At 45.0% G+C, this 14,405-nt stretch overlaps 1 protein-coding gene across 1 annotated transcript; it reads left to right on the top strand.

Annotated features, from left to right (window-relative positions):
* Positions 1-325: 325 nt before the first annotated feature.
* On the top strand, positions 326-12,255 carry LOC138644404 (sterol 26-hydroxylase, mitochondrial-like). Its single transcript, XM_069732737.1, has 9 exons — positions 326-686; positions 4,556-4,746; positions 5,026-5,225; positions 5,874-6,071; positions 7,677-7,840; positions 8,560-8,726; positions 10,031-10,112; positions 10,716-10,916; positions 11,893-12,255. Exons 1-9 carry the CDS (start codon positions 420-422, stop codon positions 12,013-12,015), a joined length of 1,593 nt encoding a protein of 530 aa, XP_069588838.1. The 5' UTR covers positions 326-419; the 3' UTR covers positions 12,016-12,255.
* The last annotated feature ends 2,150 nt before the right edge of the window (positions 12,256-14,405 follow it).

The following is a 14,405-nucleotide window of genomic DNA, read 5'->3' as shown; positions in this document are numbered from 1 at the left end:
CAGAGTGTAATCTGCCCATTCTGCACAATCTCTCCACAGTGTAATCTGCCCATTCTGCACAATCTCTCCACAGTGTAATCTGCCCATTCTGCACAATCTCTCCACAGTGTAATCTGCCCATTCTGCACAATCTCTCCACAGTGTAATCTGCCCATTCTGCACAATCTCTCCACAGTGTAATCTGCCCATTCTGCACAATCTCTTCACAGTGTAATCTGCCCATTCTGCACAATCTCTCCACAGTGTATCTGCAGCCCTCTTTTCACGATGATATCCGCAGGGGTGCACTCTCTTTTGCTAGTTTTCTCCTTCAGCTGCTGCACCCAGTGCTGACATGTCTGCAGGCGCTGCTGGTATTGTGCACTCGGCAATGAAGGGGTGTGAGGGGAGGAGGTTCAGCAGCCATAATAACAAGGTGTATGGGAGGCTCAGTCCCTGCAGCCATGATCACAGCTGCAGTCAGGAGCTGCTATTACCTAGGGATCAGGAGCAGAATCAGGCCCCTGCTGCAGACATGCAGGACCAGGGTCACCCAGGGAAGGGCCTTACATGGGGCTGCTGCCGCTGGAGTAGAAGAAGGGAACAAGAAGATGAAGACGTTTGATGATCTGCCGGGTCCCTCCATGCTCACCAACCTCTACTGGTTCTTCCTCAAGGGAAACCTGCTGTATTCCCATGAAGTGCAGGTCGGTCCTCTGCTGTCTCTTTCTGGGTGTTACTTTGTGTGACTTGTTACATTGTTGCCTTTTGTTCTTCCACTTTCATAGGAGGTGGACATGGACACACTGATCTCTTGGAGACTGTTCACATTATGATCTCTGCATATACAGGATGGTCCCGATACGGCTCAGGGGATCCATAGAATTACCAATGGTCAAAAACTATATAAATATTGTTCTGTCATTAAAGGTAATCTGTCAATAGGTTGCTGCTTCTTCTGAGACACTAATGTAGGGGCAGAGATTCTGATTCTAGCGATGTGTCACTTACTGGGCTGCTTGCTGTAGTTTTGATAAAATCACTATTTTATCTGCGGGAGATCCAGCAGTGCTCTAATGCTGAGCTTTGTATAACCCCGCCCACATCACTGATTGGCAACTTTCAGTGTTCACTGTGCATAGGCAGAAAGCAGACAATCAGTGGTGGGGTTATATAGAGATCAGCATTCAGAGAACTGACAGATCTGCAGCAGATAAAACTGATTTTTATCAAAACTACAGCAAGCATCTGTTTCTATACAGCAGCAATTATTAAAATGTACAAGATAAAATACACTTTCCTATGTTTAAAGAATGGCAACATATCTCTAAAAATGAGACACTATACAGTTGATCCATAAGTGATACGATTTTTTTTTTTTTTCTGTGAAAGGAACAAAAATTGTTATATCCTAAATAAGTTGCACTCACATGTGACTTGTGGCTAGGTACAGAAAATGCTGCACGTTTGGAAACCTTTGTGTCACATTGCGGCACCGTAGAAGATCATTCGGTCACGGTGCGATGTTGCAATGTGACAAGTCTCCTAAAGGCTCATTCAGACGTCAGTGCAAATTGGTCTGAGATCGCAGTGCAATGCACGGGCTGCCGCACTCTCCCGACCGCTTTATATGATGTCCATGCATCAGCTGCCTGAACTTGGCCCGACTGACGCATTGTCAGTCCAGGCATTGCGGGCTGCACATGACCAAGAAACACGGACATGTGAATTAGTCAAAAGGTAAGCACCACAGAAGGTCCGTGTCAGGGTGAAACTTTACCTGCTTCCCCTCCACTCACAGGGGTGGATTAAGGGTAGCCAGGGCCCCGGGCTGTTCAGACACTGTGGGCACCCCGGTCATGTGACTGGGTCATGTGATGGGGTCGTGACAGTCATCATATACCTGAACCAGATTATTCCAGAAAAAAGGTTGCTGTGTGAAACTATAACCTGTCAAACATCCATTGATCTAGTCAATTTACCCTTCAGTTCAGTATATAGTATACAGTGTATAGTGTCAGTGTATAGGTAATACTGACTCACCAGTGACGTCTCTAGGTGAAGTCCTTCATCTTTCATCCAGCACAGACCGCCATCACTTCATCCAGCCAAGACTCGTCTCTGCAGGAAATAATACAGTTATCTCGAGCTCCGCTTGTAGAACACATTACTTAATTTTTCCCAACTTCTACATTACACCACATGAAGAAAGAGGCGACATAGTGTCACTCTACACAGTAACAGGACCGCCCCCCCCCCATTTAAAACAGTGTCCTCAAAAAATAAAATAAATACATCACTGCAGTAATAATATCCCCTAATTAGCCCCTATGCTAATAATATTCCCCACCCTGGCCCCGTGTGTCTCATTCCTGGCTCCAGCCATATGTTCTCCCATCCTGCCCTCATGAGTTTCCATCCTGCCCCATATGATCTCCCCATCCTGCCCCATCTGTCTCCATCATATCCATCCTGCCCCATGATCCTGCATGATCTGACTCCAATCCTGCCCCATGTCTTTCATTCTGCCCCGTGTCTCCAATCATGCCCCGTATCTACATTCTGCCCCCAGTGTGTCCGGCGTCTCTGCCCCCAGTGTGTCCGGCGTCTCTGCCCCCAGTGTGTCCGGCGTCTCTGCCCCCAGTGTGTCCGGCGTCTCTGCCCCCAGTGTGTCCACCGTTATCAAAAAAACAAAACAAAAAAACAGTCTCCTCACCTGACCTGTGCGCTCCAGCGGCGAGCTCCCTCCAGTAGCTCACACTCGCCGGCGACTGACGTTGACGTCAGACGCCGGCGACATGTGCGCTGCGGCTGACTTCAGCTGCCAGCCTCCAATTGGCTGGCGGCTGTTGTTAACTATTGGAATAGGAAACCGCCGCAGCGCCGGAAGGGGCCCGGTGAGCAGATGAGAAAGGGCCCGATGCGGGCCCCCTCTCTCTGCCCACCAGGTTCGGGGGCACATAAATGCCGGCGGGCAGTCACACTCGGACGGATTAGCAGAGGGTCAATCTGTGCGGTAGCCCAGGGCCCCCCCCCCACACCGCTGGGCCCTGGGCTACCGCCCATATTGACCCTCTAATAATCCGCCCCTGTCCACTCGTATACGGCCAGGTTTTCTAATAGATATTAGGGGGGGGGGATTTGTTGCAAATCTGTTATTAACCAACTGTAAAAAGTTATTTAAATAAAATGGCACAGTTAGGCTCAAACAACAAGGCGACCTTTGGTCATGGTAAATGCATGGATTGCTGCAGGCAGCCTATATGTTTATCCAGGAAGATTAAGTCGTGTGACATTTGTTACAAATGAAACTACAACTTTATTGTGATTTTTCTGTTTCTCTTCGGGAAAAAAAGTTGTAAACATCCATGTGCCATCACAAAAATCAAACCATGTCCCAACAAAGCTTCCTGAACACTTCCTTTCTTTTTATTTTTGTTCTTAATATTGTTTTTTTTTCTTATTTATGGCTTTGTTTATTACAATAATGAGAATTGTAAACATAGAACTCCTGAGCTTCATTCAGCACCTCGGACTTCCATCTATCTGATTTTGCTGTTCCTCTACATGTCTTGGGCATATGACTGGCTAAACCGAGTTATATGTGTTCATATGTCATGCTGTTCTAGATTATATATATATATATATATATATATATATATATATATATATATATATATATATATATATATATTAATATATATATTGTATACAGTCCCCAGATAAGGCTTACTTATAATCATTTCCAATCTGGACAATCCTCTGAGTGAAATTGTTTGGACACCAGACAGATACATTGTAACAAATTAATCAGGATTGGAAGGGTTCTCTTAACTCACAAAAGGCAAACTTCTCTCCTATTCTGAAGATTTGCTACAATGTATCAGTCTGGTGTCCAAAGCATTTATCTAACAGAATATTGTGCTGAAACCTCAGATTTGACAATTCGTATTTGGTCTCAGGGTTTTCATCTTCTGAAGGTTAACAGGACTCTTCTCATTACTGACAGCAATCAGAGATATTATAATAGTGGTAACTTGAAGATCATTAGAAAGTTCATCGCTTCTTATTGTGCAGTTATTATGATTTATTAACCTAAGATTATACAAATATTGATTTCTATGATGTGAAGTGTCATCCATTAAGGCTGGTCCCCCTAACTACTGACTCCCAGCAGTATCTGGTCAGTAAGTGAGGATATCCACCATGGACTGGACATCATTGCATCAGTACCTGCTGGTAATGAACAGTTACCCGAGGAGTATATTGGGCAGAGAAGGCCCCAAAACTAAAAGTGGCTCGGACTCATGATATAAGTACCACACATCCCCCATAATGTACTTTTTTTTTTTTTTTTCCTTTATTTCTTGGGTGACATGATCCTCTAATTAGTCCTGTTGTCAGTGTTGTGTTGCTGGTAAAGAAGGGAAAAGTTACATTCTCAGCACCCGATTAGGAGGGCGATTCTGGGTCGGGACCCGCTGCTATGGGCCACGTAGTAGCTGCATGGGTTGGCTTTAAATTTTAAGAAACTACTTATGTCAGCAGGTTAACAGCTCTCCTTTTTGTTTTACAGTTTGTCTATAAGAAAAAGTATGGCCCGATGTGGAAATCTTTCATTGGGCCAATGAAATCGGTGAATATTGTGGATGTTGACATCCTGGAGACAGTGCTGCGCCACGAGGGGAAGTATCCGATGAGAACCGACATGGAGCTCTGGAAAGTGCACCGGCGACTCCGAGACCTCGCCCTCGGCCCTTTCACGGAGTATGTTCAGTGGGCATTTATTGATTACAGTGAATGATTAGCGGCCTTGCACCGTTCACTGCACTGAGGACGTCACACCTTGCAGAGCGAACATATAAGAACAATAAGTGCAGCTTTGGCTGTGACAAGAGTCCTTATACTCCACTCACAGCCAGAGCTGCAGTCAGGATTGCAGTGCAGATGATTTTCATACTTTAAGTGTTAATTGCCTATTAGGAAAATAATGATGTGTAGCGTGTGCGCAGAGCATAATGTGTTACGCCCCTCCATGTTCTGCAGGGAAGGTCACCGCTGGTACACCCTCCGCTCCATCCTGAATAAGAGGATGCTGAAGCCGGCGGAGGCCATGCTGTACACCGGGGCGGTCAACGAAGTGGTCACAGACTTTCTGAACACACTCGATGACAATCGGAAGAATTCTCCCTCAGGAATTCTGGTCAACGACGTTGCAAACACCTTCTATAGATTTGCATTTGAAGGTGCGCTGGTTGTAGTTCGTTGTCGCTAATTAAGTACCTATTTGGAAAGTCACAAAATTTTAAAGGGATTGTCCACAACTCGGCCAACAACCTCTCAATTAGGGTATTCCCCCTACATAGAACAAAAATGTCTTCTACTCTCTATATAACTACATCATGTGAGCCCCGGGAGATCCAGCGTCTTTGGAACAGCACCAGCCCCGGAGGTGAGTATTGGGGGGGTTTTACGCTGTTTGGGAATGTTGTAATTGAGAAGTTGTTGGCTGGGGAGTAAACAACCCCTTTAACTGTTCTGCTCTCAGCTGAGAAGTGGATACAATTGTATCCAGTATTTAAAATGCTCTTTGAGCTGCTCATCAGCAGCCTAATCCTTTTTCTAATTTGCTACAATGTATCAGTCTGGAGTCCATGTAGCTCGTTGCCTGCACTGGGTATGATTGTACTCACTTTTCAGCCGGACCCATTACACACAAGCTTCCAAGAAGTAGCTCCTAAGTGGAGAAAGAAGACTATTTATCTGATAAGATGCATTTACAAAGCTTTTTTGTTTGCTTTTTAACAAGACAAGCTCCTATGTACGGAATGTACAGGGACTGGAGGAAAGCATCTATGTATTGAACCTTTTATGTCATGATTTATTTATTTTAGGCATTTCATACATTCTATTTGAGACCCGGATCGGTTGCTTGGAGAAGAACATTCCTCCCGAGACCCAGAAGTTCATTGACTCTATAGGGGCCATGCTGAAATATTCAGTTTATGTCTCCGTTTTACCAGCGTGGACGCAAAATATTCTCCCTTACTACAAGTTGTACATAAAAAACTGGGACAACATCTTTGAATTTGGTGAGTTACAATATGGCAAATGGTCACGGAAAATGTCTCCGAATTTATGTCATCTTAATGTGTTTGTCCAGAGGAGGCAAAAACTCCTGAGGTGCAGAGGAATTCTAGAATATTGGGGGATAAATTCCTTCCCAAATCTGACAATTGGAATCATTCCCCATGGGCCATGTGTGATAATGGTTCTTTCTTCTTATTATAAAGGGAGCCCCATTTTCATTATCCCAGGCCCTGATGTTAAATAAATGGTGCAGATTTCTGTAGTGTCCGATCCTGTATTTGGACACTGTTGTAAGATCGCCCCTTAGATGTCTGTTTTCTAAACTTCCCTTAAACCCCGGAGCCCAATATTGTACACTACAGCCCATTTGTGACCGGACTAGTGACTTCTGTGGATGCAAAACTATGTCCGTGTCATGAGCATTTCTGCATCTTTTAATTTTGGAAGTTTTGCACTATGATGTAGTAAAAGTGAGCAAACAATCAAGTCCCGTTGGTGGGTGAAAAAATAAAAGAAAATTTGGAGCAGATTGCTAATGTATATGTTGGTGCTGTGGGCATCTGCTGGAAGAGAGTGCAGCATTTTTGCACATAGGTAAATGGTCTCAAGCTTTCACTATAACAAAAAAAAAATCTGCTTTGCTGCCTTAAATATGAATGTAACAATTAGTTGAGAGATTATATTCACATGTTTAGTTTTTGCAACAGAAAATTTTGCTGCTAATACTGGAGTGACATCCGGCAGATGTGAACCTGCTCAAAATCTGCCCAGAAAATAGAAGCAGCGGGTGTAGGAAATCTCATTCACTTTGCTGGTTCCATAAAACGCAGATTTTTAAAAAATGTTCCCAGGAAAAACCCTTAGTGTACGTGTTCACACTGAGCTTTTGCAACAGATTTTTCTGTGTTGTCGGGGAAAACGTTGCTTAAAATACGCACAATTTTATATATTTTCCCCCCCCCCACCATTAAAAATAGAAATGCTGCAGATTTGGAAGAAAAAAAAATGCTTTGATGGTTCAAATCTGAAAAGAAAAAATAAGCGTCATGTTCATGAGGCATCAGAAATCTCAGTCACTTTACTGGGAATGTATAACGCTATGTGTTTGTTTGTTTTCATCAGCAAAAAAATGCAGCTTGTGAACAAGCCCCAACTCCTGGACTGTGACCTGCTGCAAGATTCACAACACTCCTCTCCTGAAATACTCTGTGCTGTATAAATCATAGTAACTGGAAATGTTGGGAATAACCCATTAATAGCTATCCACAGGATAGGTGATAACTTGCTGAGCTGTGGTGGTCCGACTGCTGGGACTTGACCTATCCTGACAATGGGGGTGTAAAACGCACGGAATAGCCGTACAGTCGCGCACATACACTGTCTATAGGACTGCTGGAGAAATCTGAGTGCGGTTCTCCACTCTCTCCTGCAGTCTTAGACAATGAATGGCTGCAGTTTCTTTCAGAAGAAGCATTTTTAGAGCCCTGTTCTCATTATTTGTGGGGATCCCAGCGTTCGGACCCTGGTGATCAGCAAGGCAGGCCTGTTCCTGCACACGGATGATTCCTTGCAATGTTGGGACTAAACCATTTATTGATCTTTCCAAGGAAAGAAACTTATTGACCAGAAGATGCAGAAGATCGAGGAGAGGCTGGAGCGCGGTGAGGAGGTGCAGGGGGAGTACCTGACCTACCTGCTCTCCAGCGGGAAACTGACCAACAAGGAGGTGTACGGCAGCGTGGCTGAGCTGCTCCTCGCCGGAGTGGACACGGTGAGGAGTGAAATGTTGGTTCATTGAGCAGCGAGATGTCGGCCGCTGGTGTTTTGGGAGTTTTGCCAATTTACAATGAAAGCATTAAAAGTAAAATGTCACTTTCTCTACGTAATTGTGCCAGATCTTGTGCATATGAAAGCTTGACATATCAGATGATTTTTGCAGTGGTTGGCGGAACTGTGTGCCATTATTTGTGTAATGTGGTATCCAAAAGCTTAGAAAGAGGGAATATAAACCAGCTCACCCGTGATGCATAAATCAAACCTCGGGAGCACGGACCCGCTGTGTCCAGGCGTATAAAGTCCAAAAAAGAAGAGAATGTCCAGCTTCGCCGAATCCGTAGAAAAGAGTTTTCTTTATTCACAAACTTTAAACATGGAGGATACAGACTTCAGCACAAACCATATGTGTATGAATCTCAATGCGTTTCTGGAGACTAAGCTCCCTTAATCATGACATGTTTATCATGTTGTCATGATTAAGGGAGCATAGTATCCAGAAACACGTTGAGATTCATACCCATATGGTTCGTGCTGAAGTCTGTATCCTCCATGTTTAAAGTTTGTGAATAAAGAAATCTCTTTTCTACGGATTCGGTGAAGCTGGACATTATCTTCTTTTTTGGTATCCAAAAGCGCCAACTAAAAAGACTGCGTTGACCCGGCTGCAGCAACTTCCATAGCTTACTGATGATATTCTCTATTCCCCTATCCCAGACTTCCAACACCTTATCCTGGGCCCTGTACCACCTTGCGAGAGATCGGGAGACCCAGCAATCTCTGCACCAGGAGGTGACCTCCATCGTCCCAGGAGATGGTATTCCCACCGCGGAGGATATCTCCAAGATGCCGCTGCTGAAGGCCGTCATTAAGGAAACGCTGCGGTTGGTTTTAAAATAAATAAAAAATTGTAATTATATATAAATATTCCTCACAGTTTCAGGACTTGGCGCCCAAACAGGGACACGGCAAACTGCCGTACAGAGCTGTGGTCTAAGGACAGAGACAGAGGGGATGATATGTATGGACTGAGGCTACAATGCTCATGTGTGGCCGCAGGACCCGGACAGGAGTAACGGAGGTTCTGCCGGGATGTCTGTATGGAAGATAAACAAAAAACGGAGGAAAATGGCACATTATAATTCTGAATATGTATCATTGGGACACAAACTATAAAATTGCCTTAAAGAAACCCAATGACTGTAAAGGCAAGAAACACAGAAGTAAATAGATTATTTTTACAAAAAAATACCGGAAATGATCTCACTTAAAACAGCAATAAACCAAATAGAGGTGGAGGAATATCGTTCAGGTCCCGGAGGTCCCTGTGATGACCACGTAAGAACACCCTAGATAATGAAGACTGAAGATCCAGAAGGTAATTATCACCAGACATGAAGGAAACTGTGATGGCTTCCTAATAAACATCTGACAAGGTGAAAAAGATTCACAGAACCGTTTTCTTGACTTGTTTAAAGTTTGATATCCTCTATTGCATGGATGACGTAAGCAATGCCTCACACGACCCTCCATTGAAAGAAGACCGTCATTTCTATTCTACTAGCCCACGCCACGGCGCCATTCCTATTGACCAGTTCATCCGGTCACAGAGGAGATCTGGCCGTGATTAGGAATGTGACAGCCAGGATGCCAGTCTAAAAACATGTCTGTACGTTGAGGCTGTGGTCGCGTGACATTGTCATTGAGGTGAATGATTGTATCTGAGATCTGCAAATCGTCAACAAGAAGCAACTCCTCGCCATATACAGGTCCCCGGCACGATCTGCAGCTCCAACGAAACACTACTGGACTCCTTCTACATCAACATAAGGAAATGACAGATTATTACTTCTAAGCCATTGCCGACAGCTCAGCGTGGGGCAAACAGTGCGGAATCTGCTGATCCACAGTCGTCATACCATTGAAGAAAAGGTCCAAAATTCCTGTACTGTGTCCTCCACCTGTTTTATTTAAATGTCGTTTGTGTTGATGACTTGTCCTTAGGATGGATCATCAATATCTGACTAAGACTGCATGTAAAGTTTACAGAGCTGAAAAAAAAAAAATCCACCGCTCCATACAATGTATAGTGTGACAGCCAGAAGAGTGGAAAAATCATTGTATAGCTCAGTTCTGTGGATCTGCATCCGTTATGTTTTATGTTAACACTCTGACTTCTCTTATTCAGAATGTATCCTGTGGTGCCGACTAATTCCCGAGTAGCTACTGAGAAGGAGATCATCATCGGAGACTTTTGCTTCCCCAAAGACGTAAGTTTCCAAAGTGAAGGGTAAGGAAAACGTCCCAACATGGCAGGGAAGCTCCTGGGGTTTTGTTGAGAACTTCAGGCTCTTGCTCGACAGTAAAGTTGGTCCATGTATGAACGGCTGTGACCCGGCCATATTCGCAGAGGGGACCTCATCGGTCAGCAGTAAAATACGGCCTCTCCTGCCATTTCTCCCCTCGCCCTACTTCGCCTTGGGATGGAGCGGACCGGAGTTACCATCTCCTTTCCCATGACTTGTAGGCTGTAGGACTCTCGGGTCCGCACTGTTCCCTTTCCTGACCCCAAGGCCCAGTGGCTTCCTTAGCTCCCTCTACGGCAGGGGTGTCAAACTGCATTCCTCGAGGGCTGCAAACAGGTCATGTTTTCAGGATTTCCTTGTACTGCACAGGTGATAATTTAATCACCTACACACATAATGATTGCAGCACCTTGTGCAATGCTAAGGAAATCTTGAAAACACGCATGGTTTGCGGCCCTCGAGGCATGCAGTTTGACACCCCTGCTCTACGGCACGTTCAAACCTGGCGTCTTGGCTGACGTTCCAGTTGGTTCCTCTTTGGACTCTTCTTCTGTCTTCCCATCGTAGACCCTGTTTGTCCTGAATCATTACGTCATTTCCCGGGACGAGAACAACTTTCCAGAACCAAACACGTTCATCCCTCAGCGCTGGTTCCGGGAGCAGAAGATAAAGAACAATCCGTTCAGCTCCATCCCGTTTGGATACGGCATCCGGGCTTGTGTTGGGCGCCGGATCGCTGAACTGGAGATGCATTTGGCCCTGTCCAGGGTAAGTGGCCATTTTCCGGTCGGAGATATATATATATATATATATTTGTTACGTTTCTTACCGAATGGTACCAAGTGCCTTAAAGAGATTGATGTCCCGGAATAGGAAACAAATGAGCACCACCCCGTCTATGGATCTTCCATGGTAACGCTGCTCAGCTGCATTTATGTGAATGTGACCAAGATGCAATACCACACACTGCCTGCACATAGAGGTGGCGCTGTTGGTTTCCAGAAGGTTAGCTAAAAACTACAGTGGCCAAAGGATAATCAATAAGTGCGATTCTCCCAACCTATTGTACTGCTCTCGTCTACATTTTGGGGGGCGCCTCTACTGACCTGTTTTGTCCGTAAAGGTTAAATTTTTCAATCTGGAGTCAAGAAAAGGGCCTGGATTAAAACTGTAGCCCAAATGTGGCAATGACAGCTCTGTGCTTAACACAGCGGAACGCTTCCACTGTCAGCGCATGAAAAGTCCAATGTCAGAAGGGGGCTGGCTGCTCAATTCAAGAACAAGGCCAGCCCCCTTGTTATGGTCTTAGATATAAAAGAGCTCCCCAAATCATCCAGACTGCCCAACTATCTTAGCGGTCAGTCATTAGATGGACATGGAACATGGACTGACTTGCAAATTTGACTACCTAAGCCAAACCCCTCCTACCTGACATTGGGCTGTGCCATAAAAGGGGTCTGATTGAGTAATAAAATTTAGCAAGTAACAAGCATTGTTTGGCACATTAATAGACAAAAAGGAGGCTGCCTTACCGCCTGAAAGGAGCAACCAGCCCCCTTCGCACACTGATCTGTTGATGGCGCGTTTTAGTCCATTCTTCATATTCTAATAATATGTAACAGTAATTTCTGGACTTGGGGAAACTCATAAATACAATGTTTCCATTAAGTGACAGCAGTTGGCATCAGATTTTACCACCCCTCGCCTCCGTACACGTGACGCCTTTGTCTACTTTTACTCTCAGATTATCAAGAAGTATGAGATCCGACCAGATCCTCGAGGTGGAGATATCAGTCCGATGTCAAGAATTGTTCTAACTCCAAGTAAACCGATCAATCTTGAGTTCCTGGAAAGAAAATCCCTCTGATGACCGACGGGCGTCATAATGAATGTACAGGCGGGAGAGGCTTTGGGTAGGTTTTACCATCGGATCTCCTCTGGACTCGGAACCCGAAAAACAGGAGGAGTGATAATTTTATGTAACAAACTGAAAAAAAGAAAACATTGATTTTATATTTTAACTATTTGTTTTAGAAAATACAAAATAAATGTTTTTTTAAGAAAATATTTAAAATGAAAACTAAAGTATTAAATAGACAAAACAATCTGCACTGTCTGTAGTCGTCCTCTAGGTCCGAAATAAAGTACAAGGTACTGATACATCCACAAGAAAGCAGTGAGGAGCGCGACGTCGGAAGGAGACACAATGACAAGATAAATACAAACAGAACGGGCACCCGAAATCTCCAATATACTTAGATTACAGGGAAATATAAAACGTAAAGACCTTATAGAACTGAAGAGACCTGAAATAATGCTCTCCACCAGCAGAATAGTGAGTGCAGCTCTGGGGTATAATACAGGATGTAACTCAGGATCAGTAATGTAATGTATGTACACAGTGACTGCACCAGCAGAATAGTGAGCGCAGCTCTGGAGTATAATACAGGATGTAACTCAGGATCAGTAATGTATGTACACAGTAACTGCACCAGCAGAATAGTGAGTGCAGCTCTGGAGTATAATACAGGATGTAACTCAGGATCAGTAATGTAATGTATGTACACAGTGACTGCACCAGCAGAATAGTGAGTGCAGCTCTGGAGTATAATACAGGATGTAACTCAGGATCAGTAATGTATGTACACAGTAACTGCACCAGCAGAATAGTGAGTGCAGCTCTGGGGTATAAGGCCACATTCACTCGCTCCTTTTTATCCTGCGGGTTCTCCCGCAGCGGATTTGATAAATCTGCAGGGCAAACCCGCTGCGGTTACCCCTGCAGATTTATCGCGGTTTGTCCTGCGGGTTCCGCTGTGCGATTTTACCCCTACTATTGATGCTGCATATGCAGCAATATGCAGCATCAATAGTAGTATTAAAAATAATAAAATGATGATATACTCACCCTCTGACGTCCCGATCTCCTCGGCGCTGCAGGCGGCGGTCCGGTTCCAAAGATGCTGTGCGACCAGGACCTTCGGTGGCGTCACGGTCATGTGACCGCGACGTCACCGAAGGTCCTGGTCGCATAGCAAACCTGAGACCAGACGGCCGCGTGCAGCGCTGAGACTTCAGAGGTGAGTATAATGATTTTTTATTTTAATTCTTTTTTTTTAATACAAATATGGTTCCCGGGGCCTGGAGGAGAGTCTCCTCTCCTCCACCCCGGGTATAACCCGCACATTATCCGCATTACTTCCCGCATGGTGGGCACAGCCCCATGCGGGAAGTGAGCGGATCAATGCATTTCTATGGGTGCAGAATCGCTGCGATTCTGCACAAAGAAGTGACATAGTCCTTCTTTTTTTCCGCAGCAATTCTGCGCGGTTTTTTTCGGGTTTTTCGGCATCATGTGCACTGCGGTTTCTGTTTTCCATAGGGTAACATTGTACTGTACCCTGCATGGAAAACAGCTGCGGACCCGCAGCGGCAAAATCGCCGCGGTTCCGCAGTAAAAACCGCATAGTGTGAACATGGCCTAATACAGAATGTAACTCCGGATCAGTAATGTAATGTATGTACACAGTGACTGCACCAGCAGAATAGTGAGTGCAGCTCTGGAGTATAATACAGGATGTAACTCAGGATCAGTAATGTAATGTATGTACACAGTGACTGCACCAGTAGAATAGTGAGTGCAGCTCTGGGGTATAATACAGGATCAGTACTGTAATAAATGAGTCACAACCACAAGGGCCGGTACAGCGGATGGCACAACAAACCCAAATAACAGGATGGAAAAAGGGGGAGGAAGGCCCTGATAGTAGGGAACGAGGGATGGGGCACCTCCTAACTCAGCCTGTGCCTATCCCTAAGCTCCCCTAATGCCCTATGTGGGTACTTCCATCCCCTCCCCCATCCCCCTACGCTGCTGCCAAGAATCTTGTACCTAGCTGTCAACTCATTATACCCTGGCTAGTGCACTGGCCAGCAAGGACGCTATCCTCACCACTGCAGATGATACAAACACGGGGACTGGGAAAATACATAAATAACTTTGCTCCAGGCACCGATGAGAACATGGAATTGAACTCCAGAAGTAGCTGATTCAGCGTGGACACCAGCGAGCTGCACACTCCTCGCCTGGTCTCCATAGAAAACTATATCACCAACAGTCAGCTTATGCATCATGTGACTATTTAAAGGATTGTGGGAGTGGTCACCACCCACATCAGCTGACCTAGCAATTCAGCAGCTTGCAGCAAAGAAACAGGGAGCTCCCTCTAGTGGTGACTGCAGACAGGATCTTATCAT

The sequence above is a fragment of the Ranitomeya imitator genome, chromosome 7 (assembly GCF_032444005.1).
Source record: "Ranitomeya imitator isolate aRanImi1 chromosome 7, aRanImi1.pri, whole genome shotgun sequence".
Taxonomy (NCBI): domain Eukaryota; kingdom Metazoa; phylum Chordata; class Amphibia; order Anura; family Dendrobatidae; genus Ranitomeya; species Ranitomeya imitator.
The sequence above is the reverse complement of the archived record's forward strand: the minus strand, read 5'-3'. Positions and strand labels throughout refer to the sequence as shown.